General features: G+C 32.7%; 3 protein-coding genes across 3 annotated transcripts; all 3 read left to right on the top strand.

The window, feature by feature from the left end:
* The first annotated feature begins 2,648 nt into the window (after window positions 1-2,648).
* LOC142556680 (uncharacterized) lies at window positions 2,649-3,353 on the top strand. Its single transcript, XM_075668167.1, has one exon. It carries the CDS (start codon window positions 2,649-2,651, stop codon window positions 3,351-3,353), a length of 705 nt encoding a protein of 234 aa, XP_075524282.1.
* Window positions 3,354-5,104: 1,751 nt separating this feature from the next.
* On the top strand, window positions 5,105-9,099 carry LOC142537395 (anthranilate synthase beta subunit 2, chloroplastic-like). The gene is made up of 7 exons (XM_075642930.1): window positions 5,105-5,493; window positions 5,599-5,669; window positions 5,972-6,009; window positions 6,097-6,207; window positions 7,739-7,838; window positions 8,033-8,168; window positions 8,749-9,099. The coding sequence occupies exons 1-7, from the start codon at window positions 5,224-5,226 to the stop codon at window positions 8,860-8,862; spliced, it is 840 nt and encodes a 279-aa protein (XP_075499045.1). The 5' UTR covers window positions 5,105-5,223; the 3' UTR covers window positions 8,863-9,099.
* A 1,567-nt stretch (window positions 9,100-10,666) lies between these two features.
* Window positions 10,667-14,657, top strand: LOC142537383 (serine carboxypeptidase-like 26). Its single transcript, XM_075642922.1, has 9 exons — window positions 10,667-11,409; window positions 11,497-11,592; window positions 12,253-12,345; window positions 12,450-12,535; window positions 12,642-12,899; window positions 13,395-13,522; window positions 13,608-13,703; window positions 13,924-14,029; window positions 14,392-14,657. The coding sequence occupies exons 1-9, from the start codon at window positions 11,031-11,033 to the stop codon at window positions 14,530-14,532; spliced, it is 1,383 nt and encodes a 460-aa protein (XP_075499037.1). The 5' UTR covers window positions 10,667-11,030; the 3' UTR covers window positions 14,533-14,657.
* The last annotated feature ends 2,565 nt before the right edge of the window (window positions 14,658-17,222 follow it).

Here is a 17,222-nt window from a genome sequence, read left to right as displayed (position 1 = left end):
AATTAGTCGCATAACTAGCTCGTGTTTCAAGGTTAATTTGCAAGAACAATGCCAAAGGTACAACCAAAATATCAATATCGTATAACGATATTTATAACAATTATATCATGAGATTTTGTTATTATATCACGAGATTTTACTATTATTTTGTGAGATATTGTATTGAATTTATCGTGAGATTTTAATAAATAAATTTTTGTATTGAATTTTTTGTGTTGTAAGAATTGTTGTATAAAATTAATTGTACATGTAACATTACTCAATTTGCACGTACCCTGTGTTGAAGTAGGAGTGTGGATGATTGGATGGATGAGTACACTCACGTAGGTATTATTTGAACCATTTTCAGTGGGTGTTGGGCGTTCATATGTTTGAACGGCCACGCTGATATTTTTTTTTAAATAAATTCACGCTGCTCATTTATTTTCATTTTATTTTTTTATTATTTTGTTTTTAATTTTTAAAAAATTATTCCAACGTTTAATTTTTTTTAAAAACAATTATTATTTTATTGTACAAGGTCTGAGAGGTTTAAATTTTGAAACAATCACGTGTCAAAACTTAATATGGATATGATATGTATTTGCAGGTGTCACCGATTCACGTAATGAAATTAATGTGATACGAATATCTCATATTCAATTATGTCTTACAAAGACATGCACCGGTGGTTAATTTCACGATGAACGACATTCAATATATTACAAAAGAATATTATCTAACAGATGAATTAAATCCGGAATGAGCTATTTTTGTGAAGGTTTTTTTTTCCCAGAGTATCCAAATAGAGGTTGTTTAAAGAAAGACAAGATGCTACAAGAAAATATGTCGGACGAGATTTGAGGTGCTCTAAGTTTGATAGGCAAATGTTAGAGGTACAGCTCGTTATTGGTATATGAAAAAGTTAAAACATATTTGTTAACATGTATTATTTGGCACAACATGATTGTTGAATATTAGGGAGGTCGCGTGACAAATTGATACAACGATGAAGGGAATGAACCCGCACAACTCGTCCCGGGTCAAACCGAGAATTTCATGATTATTTTCGGACAAATTCTGAACTACGTGATAGTCAAGTATATCACAAACTTCATACCAACTTAGTTAAACATATTTAAAATATTAAAACAATTATAATTGAATTAATATTTTAATATTTCGGAATGCTTTATTTAATGTTATTTTTTAATTTAATGCAAGTATTTTTTTTTTTGTTGTACTAATTCATTTCAAATTTATAATAATATTTTAATTTTAAATAAATTACACTCGTAAAATAATATGAAATAATTTTAAGTATTACATGCTTAAAAATAATAATAATATTTATTTTAAGTAATAATTATTTAAATTATGTAAATAAAATTGAAAAATGTATTTATTTAATCTAAAATAAGAATAAATATGAATGAGTGGACAATGAGACCCACAAATAATGAGTGTTAATATTAAAATAAATTTAGGATTTAAAAAACCACGATGTCTAAATTGTTTTCTAACATTAAACTGACACCAGTCCGTCACTGTTGTACTATTTTATTGTAATTTAATGATTTTGAAATTTGATATTGCGGAATGTTTTCAATGATTCTGAACTCTAGAAGCCATGCTATATTTCTCTCGTGTTAATTTCCTTTCCTAAATTTTCAACTTTATTAATTATTTTGCGCTTATTATTTATTATTCTTCTTCTTCTAGTAACTCTCATTAATTATATCCTTGACTAACATTTTCATAGTAACAGTGCATTTGGTTTCCAAAGTTTTTTTTGTTGGAAAAAAAAATTTCTTTTTGAAATGTTAGGGAAAATTACAAATTTGATTCTTTTTTTTTTTCCGTCTATTTGCGTTTTTTGATCTTCTATGTAGTTAAATTTCAATATTAGACATATATGTATGTATATACACACACACATAAATATATATTGTAATTTTAGTTTTTTTAACAAGAGTGCTGATAAAACACGTGAATGTTACGTTGACGTCATTTAACATCGCATCTATATCATGTCGGAAAAATGATTAAAAAATAAAAATAAAAATAGAAAATAAATATATTAGATCAAGACTGAAATTTGAACAAACATTTATGACCAAAAAGTGCAATGAGACAAATATACAAAATCGATGCCATTATTGTTAAGCAAGCATTCTGATAGGATTTAAAACCCTAATTCTCATTATCATAATTATATTAGCAAAAAAATAAACACACAGAGATTATAATATTTATTAGATTCATTCTTGGTGGTTCATTTTCAATGTGAAAATTATGTCTATTTATCACCATTGTAAAATCTATATTAAATGACTCAAAAAAATCTATATTATTAATAAATCGGATATTACAAAAAATGAATTTTAAGAACACATTCTTTCTTATTTTTTTAAATAGGAACACAAATATATATATATATATATATATATATATAATTATGATAAAAAATATTAGAATGTCACGTACGTAAGAAACTTCCTAAACCTTGACGTATATATACAGGATGTGGTCGTGTGTGTGTGTATATATATATATATATATTTATTTATAGGTTTACCACTTCATGTAATGCCATACCCCAAAAAACCTGATTCCATAATATCTCTCTCTCACAATTTAGTTTCACACTGTCTTGAAATCTGAGAACAATGGGAGATATGATGCATGTTGAAGAAGAAGAAGCAGCTAGTAGGCTCTCCTTCAGCAATCTTCCGCTCCAAGATAACAACTCGCCCCGATCCCTTCAACACAGCCCGAGAAGTAAGGATCAGCTTTTCGAGTTTTTCACATCCCAAACCCCGCCTGTTTTCTCCAACCAAGGGGTGGTTTTCTGCGGAAAAATCATCCACGAGGAAAAGAAAGAAGAAGAGCTGAGCCTGAAAGAGTTTCAGAAGAGAGACTACTTCGCCAACCTGAGATCTCACTCTTTCCGTAGATCATCCATAACTGCTCGGAAAGAAAACGGAGATGATATATCATGTCGACGTTACTCGGGCTCGTCCCGGTTCTCTACTCCGCGCAGTAATCGTGTGCAGAGTGTGAACATCTCCGCACTGACTTCCATGTCGGCGAAATCAAGGAGAAGAATGTTCATGTTCGGTCCCGTGAAGTTCAAGCCCGAGATGGATCTCAGCGAGATCAAGCAGAGGCTGAGGAGGGAACGGGCAGCGCCGGGGAAGGAAGTGTTGAGTGTCTGTGGTAAGGGTGGTGGTGTTGGGGGCAGTGGCCGGAGACTGTGGAGCGTGGTACAATCAAATTTAAGGTTGAGATGGCAGCTGACGAGGGTTTTTACAAAGTCATTCGGTTGCCTTCGGGTGGGCGGCGGCGAAAGGGAGGTTGTCGTGGGCAATTGAAGTCTTTTTGACTTGACAGAAATAAGTATGTAGTAGAATACCATTTTTTTTTGTAAAACAAATAATATTAATAAGGAATTAATTTTTCTATAAATATCATAGAATCCCACCTCTAAATTTGGATTATACAATTTCGAATCCATTATATTTCAAATTATACAATTTCAATAATAATTACAATAAAATTTAAATAAATGGTTCATTTGAAATTCATCAACAAAATCAAATTCCATATTCACGACATTCTAAAAAAAATCCATATTCATTTTTATTCTTTTAGTTAAAAAAATTACATTAATAATTGAATTTTGAAATAATTTAGCTAATAAAATAATGATATTTGACGGATTCAAAATGCATGGAAATCATGTGATGTGTATATTGCCAATGAATTGGCATCCACACATCTAGTCACGAGCACCCATGCGTTTGCCCACGTGGCACCCTATATATTGAAGTGGCGTGTTGGTTGGGATATTTATTAAAGTTATTTTATAAATTTCCTCTTAAAGGCTGATTACGTTCATCTAGATTACATCTAGTCAAATGTGAATTCTTCCTTTACACTGGGCTCGTGGGTGGTGTCCACATGGCTGACGTGGCTGCCCTGCACATGGCACACACATGTCCGATCACGGGCGGAGGTACATGTATCCTCGGCTCCGACAGCCCAATTTTTTTTAAAAAAAAATTATATGTAAATTTTGTATAATTTTGGATTAACATGATATTAGTTCGGATAGATCAATTTAAAATATTAAAAAATTCTAGAGTTTAAAATTATAATCCGGGCAGAGCCAGATTCCTGGTTCCGTCACTTGTATCCAACATCGACTTACCTCCCAGTCATGCTATGGGGGATTTGTGCTGTAGATTTCAAATCCAAATTTAATCCTCCTTGGTTAATTCAAAGTCTCCAATGGTATTGTCATTTGTAATTTATTTTGAAATTTTTTTAAAAATAAATTTCAAATTATCACGTGATTCATGAACTTTGGGTCGTAAGCTGTCACGATCCTCTAGAAACCTGGTGTTCTCTCCTTATCCTTCATAGGTTACTTTCTTTCCTTTTTTTCAACATTATTGACCTATTATTAATTCATTTTGTGATTATTACTATTATTATTATTATTATTATATTAAGTCTCATTATTTCAGTATATAATTAATATCATTGACTAATTAACATTTTGAAAATTTATTAACGTTTCGCCGTCGTTCAGATAAAATACCTGGTAATTGTATATATTGATTTAGACAATTCTTCTCTCTTGAGCAAGTTTTTTGAGTTGAGTTAAGTCAAAGTCTCAATCTTAACATAATATCAGAGCTTAGATCCACCATTATGTGTTGAATTGCACTTAGTTAGACCACATGTTAATATCTTCATGTTTCAATAGTTTATTCATGGGTGTGAAGTTCATTTTTGCAAATTTTAGCATTGTCTATTATGTAATTCTTTGTATTGATGATACAAGGATATGAACTTCTTGGCTCGAGGAAGAATCAAACTTCTTTGGATTGGTCTTTTAAGGTTTCTTTGATTTATTTCGCGAGTAGAGATTCGTTTGTGCATAGAATGATGGATTCGAGATTCTTGCTACAAAACTCCGATATGATGCTTCCTAAATCCGGACTAACCCAACTCAACCCAATGCAACCCAAAGATAAATAGGAAAAATAAATTCACACAACCAAATTCAACAAAAATAATAATTAAAAAACTACGAGCTTAATAGAACAAATGCAACATAAACATTTGTGGAAAAACGTCAAATTTATTATTCGGTGCCAGAAAGTAATAATTAAACAACCCTAGTCAGAAGACTTGGTGACTGATTATCCGACGGCGCCACCGTACTCCGCCGCGATGGCCAGCCTCACCACTACCCCTTCTGCTTATCTCAAGCAATCCCTTTCTCTTACCGGAACACGACAAATTTCATCTCCCAAAACCAAATGCTACAGCTCCAACTTCACCACCACACACCACGCGTTGTCGTATTCTTCTGCGGGAATAGCCAAGGGAACTTCCCAAATTACATCTGTGTCCCTTGTGGATTCATCTTCCCACAAAAGAACTGCCAATCCAATAATAGTTATCGATAATTACGATAGCTTCACTTATAATCTCTGCCAAGTGAGTTCTCGGTATTTTAAACTAATTCATTCAATTACATTGAGTGCTCTTCAATATGGTGTCAGTTTTTTCTTATGTTCATTGTGTTTGTGTCGGATTTTTCAGTATATGGGTGAGCTGGGATGTGTATTTGAGGTTTATAGAAATGACGAGCTCACCATTGATGAGCTAAAAGGGTAAGGAGTTTGCCATTGAATGGTTATGTTCGGTGATCTTTATTTTCTTCTTGGTGTATTCAATTCCTAGGAGACATTTGATGCATTACATTGATAAATTTGTTAAGTACCTGTAGAACTTCTTTTCATTGATTGTGTGGGTGTGGGAAATTTATCATAGCAATTCAAAAAATTAGGTGGGACTTGCGGGAATAACATGATGTTAATATGACTTGTTTTTATTTGTGTGCAAAACACATAGTAATTGTGATTATTTGTCATACCGGACTGGTTAATAGCAGACCTCCATTTCTCTCTCACAGGAAAAATCCCAGAGGTGTATTAATATCACCTGGACCTGGTAAGAATTTGTTGTTGTTTGTGTAACTCGTCATTTATCATTGTGCACCATAGGAGTTGTTCTCCTTTTTTTTTTTCTGTAAATTAGGTACACCTCAAGATTCAGGCATATCGCTACAGACTGTGTTGGAGCTTGGTCCTACGGTGCCACTATTTGGTGTCTGTATGGGACTACAGTGCATGGGGGAAGCGTTCGGAGGTTATTTTTTTTATCTGTGATGTATTTACATCATTTGGTTTTCTTTGATGGCATTGATAAACATCAACCTTTGTCTTGCTTTTATGTTCAAATAAAAGTATATGATATGCGAACAATTTACATGGAATAGAAACATGGAAATCAAGTGAATCCAAAAATGAAGTCGTGATTGAATGTGGTCTGAATTAACACTTAGCAGGATCAAGTTTCTTGATTACTGCAGCTCGACTTCGTTGTCGTAACTGCGAAAAGTACAAAATCTTTGTAAATTGTAAAATTGGGTGTGGAAAGTATGAAACAGAATTTAAACCACCTTGTTGCTGCAAAAACTTAATATCTTGCGAACAAATTCGGTGTACGAGGATAAGAATGTTGGATAGCTTAAACTCTTTTGACTTGTCATAATTGCCAAAAATATAAATAGCCACAAGAAATATTAAGTGCATATTTCCACTTGAACTCGTTGTTGGGACTAAAGCTTAATACTGTCCACAATAATGTATAATTAAAGGGACTAGGACAGTGTAGAGCTTGAGCTTTTGACACCTCTAATCCTTTACTATACATCCATTACTATAGCATCTGCATCTTTAAGCATTTTCAGTTTTTTTGCGCAAACTTTCAACATCAATTTTAACTAATAAATATCTGCATAAAATTTAGAAAGCAGAAGCCTTTATTGTCTTTTTTCCTCTGTCTTTCCCTTTCCTTGCCTTCACCATCTCTTTTTGTCAACCTGGAGAAGAGAATGTATTAGTAAATATGTGGTTGCTATGATGTGGGGGCAGTCGGTGATATTTTGGTATAAAAATTTGATAAATGTACAAGTAAGCAAAACGAGATTTTGTTTGATTCAAAACATTATTTATTATTTTGTAAACGCGGCTGTTCACTAGAAGTGTGACACTACCATGCTACACTTGGCACTTTTGTAACACTCGCTTGCTTTATTCTCAATACCCATTCATTGTTAGGCTAGAATTTCATGTTTTCTCCGTGATCCCTAACCCTTGTATCTTGCCCCCCAAATGCATCTAGTTTAGAAAAATTGAGTAGTAAATAAGACACCATCTCCTAGTATAATCACTCTGGGACATCATTGTTCTGTTTAAACTCCATATGAAAATGACAGAACAGTTGTCATTTCATATGCTTTAGATCATAAATTTACAAACTTTCACCCTTATTATTTCTTGTCCCTATTTTTAGGGCCTTTGGCCTTTAGGTATTTGTAAATTGTTTAGGATTTAAAGTCCAATTCCCGTTTTAATTGTGGGCATGGAAGTTGGACTGGTAGTCATGGTTTCGTATTTTGAAATAGAACAATCAAAATTTCTAAAGAGATCCCCTCAACTTCCATGTTCCATGAGACATGTAACTTTGTGTTTTAGATTTGATATGGAGCGACATTAGAAATATGTACCTGATGCTTGCCCTTGAGGCACTATTGATGCAATTTTTGAAAATGTTCTGAAACGGGCTATTTTCTCTCTTTCTTTTCTCCTCTAGAATGGATCTCTCTGTTTTACAGGTAAAATTGTTCGATCTCCTTATGGTGTTGTGCATGGAAAAAGTTCTCTTGTGTACTACAATGAAGATGGGGAAGATGGCTTGTTTGCTGGCTTACCAAAGTAAGTTTCTGTTTACTGCCTATCAATTGTCACTCTTGAAGTATGCTTCACAACGTATTCATTTTCTCAAATCAGCGAGTAACAAAAATTTGTCTTTACCAGTATATTTTCTGCGTCATCTAACGCAGTCAGTATTAACATCATCTTACATTTCTTCACTTCGAATTGGTCGTTTGATGTGATTTTTGTTCCAGCCCTTTTACTGCTGGTAGATATCATAGCCTGGTGATTGAGAAGGAAAGCTTTCCTAGTGATGTCCTTGAGATAACTGCATGGACAGAAGATGGATTGGTAATGGCTGCTCGTCACAAAGTACATAGGCACATACAGGTAGTTTTCCTCGGCTATGTTTGGGGAATTTTGATTCCAGAAACCTTATTTTTTTTCCACTCTGCTTTTTTTTTTTCGTTCAACATTTGAAGCACCCTGCTTTTGTATAAAGATTTGCAACGTCTGTCACACTTACCTTTTTTTTGTCTTACTTTTTTGGTGGTTTAATCTAGACTGGCAAAAGCAATTTATTTCCCTGATTTCATGTCTTTATTTTGAAATGGAACTTTTCGTGGGAGTTGGAGGGAGGAAAGTGTTTCTAATGAAAGATTTATTCATGAGAATTTGCATGGATAATTGGTATGTTGAGACAAAAAACTGGAGTGATTTATTTATATGTGTCAATTATTGTGCGGGCGCGCATTCTATTCATAGAATGTAGATGAATGCAACCACGGTTGCGTAACATGTTATCACAAAAAGCAACATGACAGCTATAGAAATACAAGTTGTGGTGTGTCGAAGAGTATTTCGGCAGCACATTGTATGTCAATATATTATTGTAACAAGAAAGAAATCACATTCTTACGATTCCTTTCCAAATCTAAATATTATTAATATTTTTTCTTGATTATTGTAGGGAGTTCAATTCCACCCAGAAAGTATAATCACAGCCGAAGGTAAAACCATAGTTCAAAATTTTATCAAATTGATGGAGAGAAAGGAGGCTGAATCTAAGAAACCAGAATCTTGAAATATTTGGGGAATTTTTATTTGGTAATTATGATCATATTTTTAGGAAGACTGTTTCATAACATTGTTTTTTACGCAAGTTGTGTGATTCCCGGGAAACATGAAAAGCTATTTGGATGATGTATTTCTGATCGCTTTTGATAATAATATGCCTCGGGTGTATTTGGATTGATTAATTTGGAATCGTGAAATTCATGATTCCAAATTCCCGATTCAATGATAGAATAGTGATTGAATGCTTTTGTTTCAAGAAATATTTGTGTACATACAAGATACAAAAGCCATTTCTTTTATAAAAAAAATTGTTCAGCCTGAACCCGAGTCTCTCTCACATTTGTCAGAGTATGATATCACCAAAGCCAAATTGGCTTGGGAATGTCAATCAAATTTTGAACATAACAAAGCAGGAAATTACCAGAAATTTAATCTTGGGTTGGCGCATTAATCGAACATCATTTGATCGAAGAATTAGCAAGATATTTAGAGCAAGAGAGCAGTAGTATTGGTACATGCAATTAGGAGTGAGCATTATATCGGTTAAATCGAATTAATCTACTGAACCGATTGTTAAATTGAAAATTTGTTTTAGTTTTATATAATATCGGTTTGGTTTCCGTATAATAAAAAAAAAAAAACTTGGTTAACCGAATTATTTGATAATTAAATTTTTAAAGAAAACTCAACCATGGAATGTTAAGGCCTCAACCACTTCTGAATTTGAATTGAATACATTTTCAACCACAAACACACTCTTTGGTTATTCTCTTTTAGTTCGACCTGAATCGGTTGCAATTTTTGTTCATGATACAGGAAGAAATCGACAAAAATTTACATCAATATATTGTTTAATAACTTTAAGAGTTTGACAAACTACAAAAGAAAAAGTTCAAAAGTGATAAATAATAAGTTTTAAATCTTAGTAATTTGAGTTAATGTTTCATTTTTTACGAAAAATATATTTTAAAGGTTTATATTTTAATATATTAAATGAAAATTACGTGAAAAATAAGATTAATATGGAATCTTTATTATTAACAAAACATAGACATCCAAAATGAAGATGATAATATATACTCACCAAGAAAAATAGACAAATAACTGACAAGAAATATACAAAAAATTTAAGAGCAATAAAATTTTAAAAAATTTCGGAATAATATATTCATGAGTAGGTCTCTTGTGAGACGGTCACACGAGTATTTATCTGTGAGACGGATCGATTCCACCGATATTTACAATAAAAAGTAATATTCTTAGCATAAAAAGTAATATTTTTTCATGGATGACCCAAATAAGAGATCCGTCTCACAAAATACGACCCGTGAGACCGTCTCACACAAGTTTTTGCCTATATTCATTCTCATAATCAGTTATGTTTATCTTATCGAAGTTCCCTTTCAAAATCTTAAATATGAACATCATCTATAATTCTTTTGGATAATTAATTAGCCACAAACAAAATGTTCTCATGTGTGAATGAGGCACATTAGTTGTATTGTTCTATGTTTATATGTGTGTGTTATAACTTATAGACACAGATTTTTCTAAGAGATTTTTTTTTTTTGATTTCTCTAATATTTGATTTTTTTTAAAAAAAGAATTTTATTTCGGTTAATCAATCAGTTAGAGCAATTCAACTTTTCAAATTTAAGAAAATGGAATAGCTGAGTCCACTGCCACTCAGGTACGATAATTGGAACCAAAAAGAAAAAGAAAAAATCTATCAATTTTTGTTAAATAATGGAATCTTTATTTACAAATATTGTAAACCCATGAATTCTTTGTGATATTATGTGGATTTGGTCATTTGTGGGTTTTTTTACTGCTCAATTCATAGGTCATTTTCCCTGTTTTCTGGGGCACACAATGTCGCAATGCATGTGCTTGTCAGCTGTGCTTGCTATCATTGTATAGCTGACTCTCTTTGTGTTATTTTTTACTTTTCTTGAAATCTCAAACATTTTAGGAATTTGTGACCATGAATTTTGTCAGATTTATAATATCTTCATATATGCCTGCATATGTTTTTTTATTGGTAGACAAAGCCCACTATTCATTCGTCGATTAATAAATTTTATGAGAATTGAAAAAGAAGACCCTTTGAGGATTTTGATTTCTGAGTTTTGTTACTTTATATCTCTTTGAAAAGCCCTTTTACTGAATCGGGTGATGGGTTATTTAACACACTCAGTTTCATGTGTAATATGGCTTTTTGGGTTGTTATTTTTGGTGGGAAAATGTTTCTGTCTTTTAAATATCGAACAAGAAAATGATAGGATTAAACAGTTACCTGGGGAGCCATCAAATGTTGGATTCAATCAGTATTCTGGTTATGTAACTGTAAATCAACAGGCAGGGAGAGCACTATTTTATTGGTTGACCGAGGTACCTACAGATAGAGACCCTGATTCGAGGCCATTGGTTTTGTGGCTTAATGGAGGGCCTGGGTGTTCTTCTATAGGTTATGGAGCTTCCGAAGAAATCGGGCCTTTTCGGATCAATTCTGATGGGAAAACCCTTTATCTCAATCCTTATTCTTGGAATTATTGTATGTAGGATCTTGATGTGAAATTTTGAATTATTTTGGTGTGAATGTGATTCTGATTTCCTTAATTGTTTTAATTTGCTTTGGCAGTGGCAAATTTGCTCTTCTTAGAGTCTCCTGCTGGTGTTGGTTTTTCATATTCAAATACTTCATCGGATTTGTATAATGCAGGTGATAATAGGACAGGTAATATCTCAGGAATCTGAAATTTTGATTCTTAAGAATGCTGTTCTTACCTGGCAATGGAAATATGTTTTTTTTTACTGTGCTGTGATACGTGAAATACATGTAAGTGCAATTGCAGCTTAAAGGATGTTCGAGATTGTACCAAGAACTATCGCTGACAGTAAAGTAACCACGTAATTCTCATCTTTTATACCACGTAACTGCCAAAATCAAGTGTCATGTAGGCATCTATAATTGTTGCTTCCTAACAATCATTTTTCTGACAACGGCACCAATTTGCAACTCATGGGAATTGAGTATGAGATAATGGCTATGATGATAGTTGTGGGACATGTTGTTTCTTGTTTTATCAAATGTTATAACTGATTGTATTGGTACAATTCAATTTTTATTTTTAGTATCACATCTCAAGTGCCATGTTAAACCGAGCACCAAATACTTAGCCAAACAGGGTAGCAGTTTGCTCCCCAACATTGATATAAAACTTTTGGTCCCAAGTAAATGCGAGTGATCCTGTGCATGATTTAACGGTGCAAAATGAATCTGGTGTATGTATAAATAAAACTGTGTCGCGGAAAGAATCATGATTTCTTTAACATCTGCTTTGTTTTGCATTCTTGGTTTTTGAATGTCTTGGATATTGGTGTAATGAATTTGTAGCTGAAGACGCATATGTTTTCCTGCTCAACTGGTTTGAAAGATTTCCTCAGTACAAGTGTAGAGAGTTTTACATTGCTGGAGAAAGCTATGCAGGTTTGAACTGTTCTGTCTTTTCAAATACACAAGTCAATGATATGAAACAGTTAGTCAGTGAATAGCAGATACATTAATCCTGGCCTTTCCACTCTTCTTTTAAGGGCATTATGTTCCGCAATTATCTCAAATCGTGTATGAAAGAAACAAGGGAATTCAAAATCCAGTGATCAATTTCAAGGGATTCCTGGTATTAGATTTTATAGTTTACACAATATTCAGATTAAATTATAGTCACAACAGTTCAATATTAGAAGCTTTGGCTTATTCTTTATGTTTGAAACGTCACTAATTAGGTGGGAAATGCTGTCACTGATGATTACCATGACTATATCGGCACATTTGAGTATTGGTGGACTCATGGTTTAATTTCAGATTCAACTTACAAAATGCTACGCATAACATGTGACTTAGGATCCGCGACTCATCCTTCGACAGTGTGCCTTAAATATCTTGACATCTCGGATAAAGAGATGGGGAATATTGACCCGTACAGTATTTACACTCTCCCTTGCCATGGAACTTCTTCACTTAATCGCCGAAGGAGCCACTATGTAAGTAATCGTATTCTAGAAAACTTTTTAAATCGCATAAATTTACATGTGATGCACATGTGAAGATGCGTATCAAACATATAGTGAAGGCCATACGTTCCTTGTCATGACAAGCCTTTTCTTGATTCTCCTGGTCAACTACTGAAATCGAACAAAATTTGTCATTGAATTTTGAGTAGTTTTAAAAATATATCGAGTTGATCACACCATGAAGAACAACATTTACGTGGTTCGGCCATGACAAGCATGCTTGCACGACATGATGCAAAATGGCTAAAACTTTATCATATCTTATTATATAGATTAAAATCATCGTCTTTTTATATTAGGTTAAATGTATTGGGATAAATATAATAAAAGATCTTTTACATTGTTAAATATAATAAAACATTCATATTTTAATAAAATCACTTTCATGATATAAGCCTTAAATTTCTAATGTTTGTTGAGTGTTATTTTTTGCCCTTTCCAAGTCATTTTCTCTTCCTTGTATAGCCATGGATGTGGAGAGGATATGATCCATGTACGGAAAAGTATGCCAGAGTTTACTTCAATCTCCCTGATGTTCAAAAGGCATTCCATGCTAATGTGACAGGGGTTGCCTATCCATGGAAAGCATGCAGGTGATCTTATAACTCTTATCTCTGCTTATGCACTAATGCTCAAAAATCACGACCATAATTTGTATCAGAGCTCTTCAATTTGCAGTGATATAGTTGGTAATTATTGGGCGGATTCTCCTCTATCAATGCTTCCTATTTATCAAGAACTTATAGCTGCTGGTCTTAGGATCTGGGTATTCAGGTACAAAATCCTGTTTCTTCTCCCTTTCTGAATCTTATTTTCCCTTCATGTCTGATTTTAGATATTTTATATATCATGCAATGATGGTTATAATAGTCACTTTATGAATTGAAAGTGTGAAACTTGTATTTCTAAAAAAAATTGTGTGTGAAATATATATGCTTGTCTGTCCTTTGTAATGGATGAACATTTAATGGCCATTTGTTGTCTCCACTTTCAGTGGTGATACTGATTCAGTGGTTCCTGTCACTGCAACTCGTAATTCAATCGATGCTTTGAAGCTTCCGACGGTTAGAAGTTGGTACCCGTGGCATGATAAAGGAAAGGTGAGTGAGTAGAATTTACCAAACTTTGAGCACTCTTTGTTTTGTTTGTGTCTCAAATTATAGACTTTTGTACAATATAGGAAGCATTTTATGCATACATAGATAAATTTTTTCGTGTGCTAGTTTGTAAAAGATTGTTCTGTCCCCCTCCCTGAGATTTTTAAGTTTGCATTTTACAATTAGAGTTGTATACACCCTGCTTCTCACATATTTTATTTTGGTTTTGCCTAATTATTTAGATTACGTGTATAAATCCTCTATACTGACCCCTTTCAGAACACTGGTAGTTGTTCTATCCCGAGAATTGGCATTATGTAAATTGACTGATATCGATTGTGTTTCTTCTGCTATATGTAATGCAGGTTGGTGGTTGGAGCCAAGTGTACCAAGGATTGACATTAGTGACTGTAAATGGAGCTGGACATGAAGTCCCTCTTCATCGTCCGAGACAAGCTTTCATTCTTTTCAGATCATTTTTAGAGAACAAGCCTATGCCTACCTGAATTATGGGGGTTGATCCAATAATAGTCAAATTCAAAATTCATACATTAGCGTGAACATGTTAATATTAAGGTATATGGTTCATGTAATATGTACAAGCTTTATTATATAGAGTCGAATTCTTTTCCACATCTTTCATTTGTATTTGTAAGGAGTGAGTCAGGCTAGGTGGATCAACAAAAAAGAAGGATATGGATGGTCGGTTCAACGTACCCGAGTGTCTCCAGACTCGGGATCCACTTTCCTTAAAGTTAGCTCGCATTAGGCATCAAAATTCTCACAAACTGGAAGGCAAAGGATTGAGCTTATTGGCAATATCCAAATGAGATTAATTGCATACACTATCTTTATATAAAAAGTATCTATTAATTTCCTGTGATTTTAAATTCAGGACCTAGAGATATGAGATGATATTTAATTTTATTTGGATGAGAAATTTGTCAGAAGTGAAGGGAAACAGCCGCCCCAAGTTAAGAATCGATGTTTTTGTTAAACTGGGTTTCGAGGGAATCCACCTCTGTAAGCTGATTTTCAATGTAATTTGCGGGATTTGATCTTTTCCTTCGTTTTTTTCTTGGTCCTAAATTATTTTGTCATGGTGAAAAGCAAGGGGATTTTTTTTATTTTTTTGCACTTTCAACCAACTTGGTAGATGGTAATAGTGAGATTTGTTCTTATTTTGCGGTAATAATTACGGATGTGGTTTTGTAAACCAATGTGTGAAATCTTGTGCGCATAAGATTTTCTAAATTGATGAATTAAGTAACGACTTTTAAAATGTTTCAACAGATGGATGACGAAGAGCATACACTTTACTGCATAACTTCATACGCTCAGAGTTGCCAATGGATCCCCTTGAGGATTTAACTGAAGAAGAGATAAAGAGTAGCGTGGATGGTGAACTCGATTGTTACATTAATAATGCTGAATCTTCATCTCAAGTGGCTAAGCTGTAAAGACAATTTAGCCAAGGCAATGTACCACGAGTGGATGATTGTAGGCTAAAATTATGTCGATGGTCAATCTTATTTTGTATGCTACTGGAAAGCTTTACTAATTGGCACATGTCTACTTGTTGATATGGTGCATTTTTCGAATTTTGTGGCACCAAGAATCGCCGACGTTAGCGTATATGCATCTGTATCTTGTAGTAGATGGAAACAGAGGCAACTTTTTGTTATGGTGGTTTGTTTGTTGCGGAAGGGAACAAAGCTTTTGATATTTTGTGGTTTCTGGTACATTGTAGATGGAACAATGACAACCAGTGTATGCTGCGGTGCTTTGTTTCAGATTCCCTCTATGGATATAAACAGATTTTGTTACGATTTTCGATTTTTTTTTTGTTGGCTGTGCAATTGAAGAAGATGGTGTTGCATGTTGGCGTGTTCAACGTCATCAACTGTGTGAATCACATGCTGGGAACATAATTGATTTCGCATATTATTAAGTTTCAGCTGTTTATTGAATTTTGGTTTGGGATACTTGTTTATTTTTTATTTTTATTTTTGTGTGTTGGGAGATGGTATATTAAGTCTCGAACCCTGTATTTTATGATAAATTTGAGATTTTGGTATCATAATCATTGATATTAAAATTATGTTTTATATATAGTACTTTGTGTTAAGTAATTTTCGTAAAAAAATTTGAAGAATGTACTAAAATTGAAAACTTTAAAGTGGTTTTTTGATAATTAATTAGATTAATTATCTAATTATTTTTTAAATTATGGGCTTTACTAATTTTATTTATTACACAAAAACTCTTATTAGATATCGTACCGTCAATTTAATGAAACATATATTTCAATCAACTCAAATTATAAGAAATATTGTTTTTAATTGTAAAAATTGAATATGTCTCTTGTGAAATAATCTCAAATATATTTATCATGAGACGAATTGATCTGATCTATATTTAAAGTGAAAAGTAATATTTTTTTCATAAAAAATAATATATTTTTCATGTATTGGCTCGGATAAGATATATGTATTATTATATTGATCCGCGAGACGATCTCTTAATGTTAATCAATATATGATATAGATACCATTTCAAAATATTTTTCCAAAAATTACAAAAGTCAGCTTGATTATTACCAAAATTAAAATTTAATATATTCTATTAATAAGTAAAAATAAAAAATTTAAAACTCAAACCTTAATATCCTAATTGTAATAATTTTAAAGAGGAAAATTTGTAAAATAATCTCGATATCAAATACACATGAGGATGTCATTTTCTTAATTAGATAGTTGACCGAGGTTATTTTACAAATTACCCCAATTTTTTTTAAAGTGCGAAAAATTGTAAATTTGTTCTTCAATGTTATGAAATTCCAATCTTTGTCTCTATTTTTTTTTTCATTTTTGATAATTAATCTTTTTTTATTCGAAATGCTGATGCGATACTACATATATCAACATCGTATCGTCCAGACATTAATGTCACATTGAAAAAACTAATAAAATTGTAAAAAATAATAACAGATTGAGATTGAAATTTAAAAACATAAATATCGCAAAAAGAAAAGAATGTATTGAACTAAAATATATATTTTTATTTAAAATTTAATTTAATTTAATTTTTTTAAAATGTAACTCTATAGGCCAATATTTAGTGCGAATTGCCACATTTTCCCGCCATCTCCAACCCTAAGCTCAAACAAGCAACTGGAATCGCAAACCAACGCCGT

Source organism: Primulina tabacum, chromosome 1, assembly GCF_025594145.1.
Source record: "Primulina tabacum isolate GXHZ01 chromosome 1, ASM2559414v2, whole genome shotgun sequence".
Taxonomy (NCBI): domain Eukaryota; kingdom Viridiplantae; phylum Streptophyta; class Magnoliopsida; order Lamiales; family Gesneriaceae; genus Primulina; species Primulina tabacum.
This window is presented reverse-complemented; position numbering and strand designations above follow the sequence as displayed.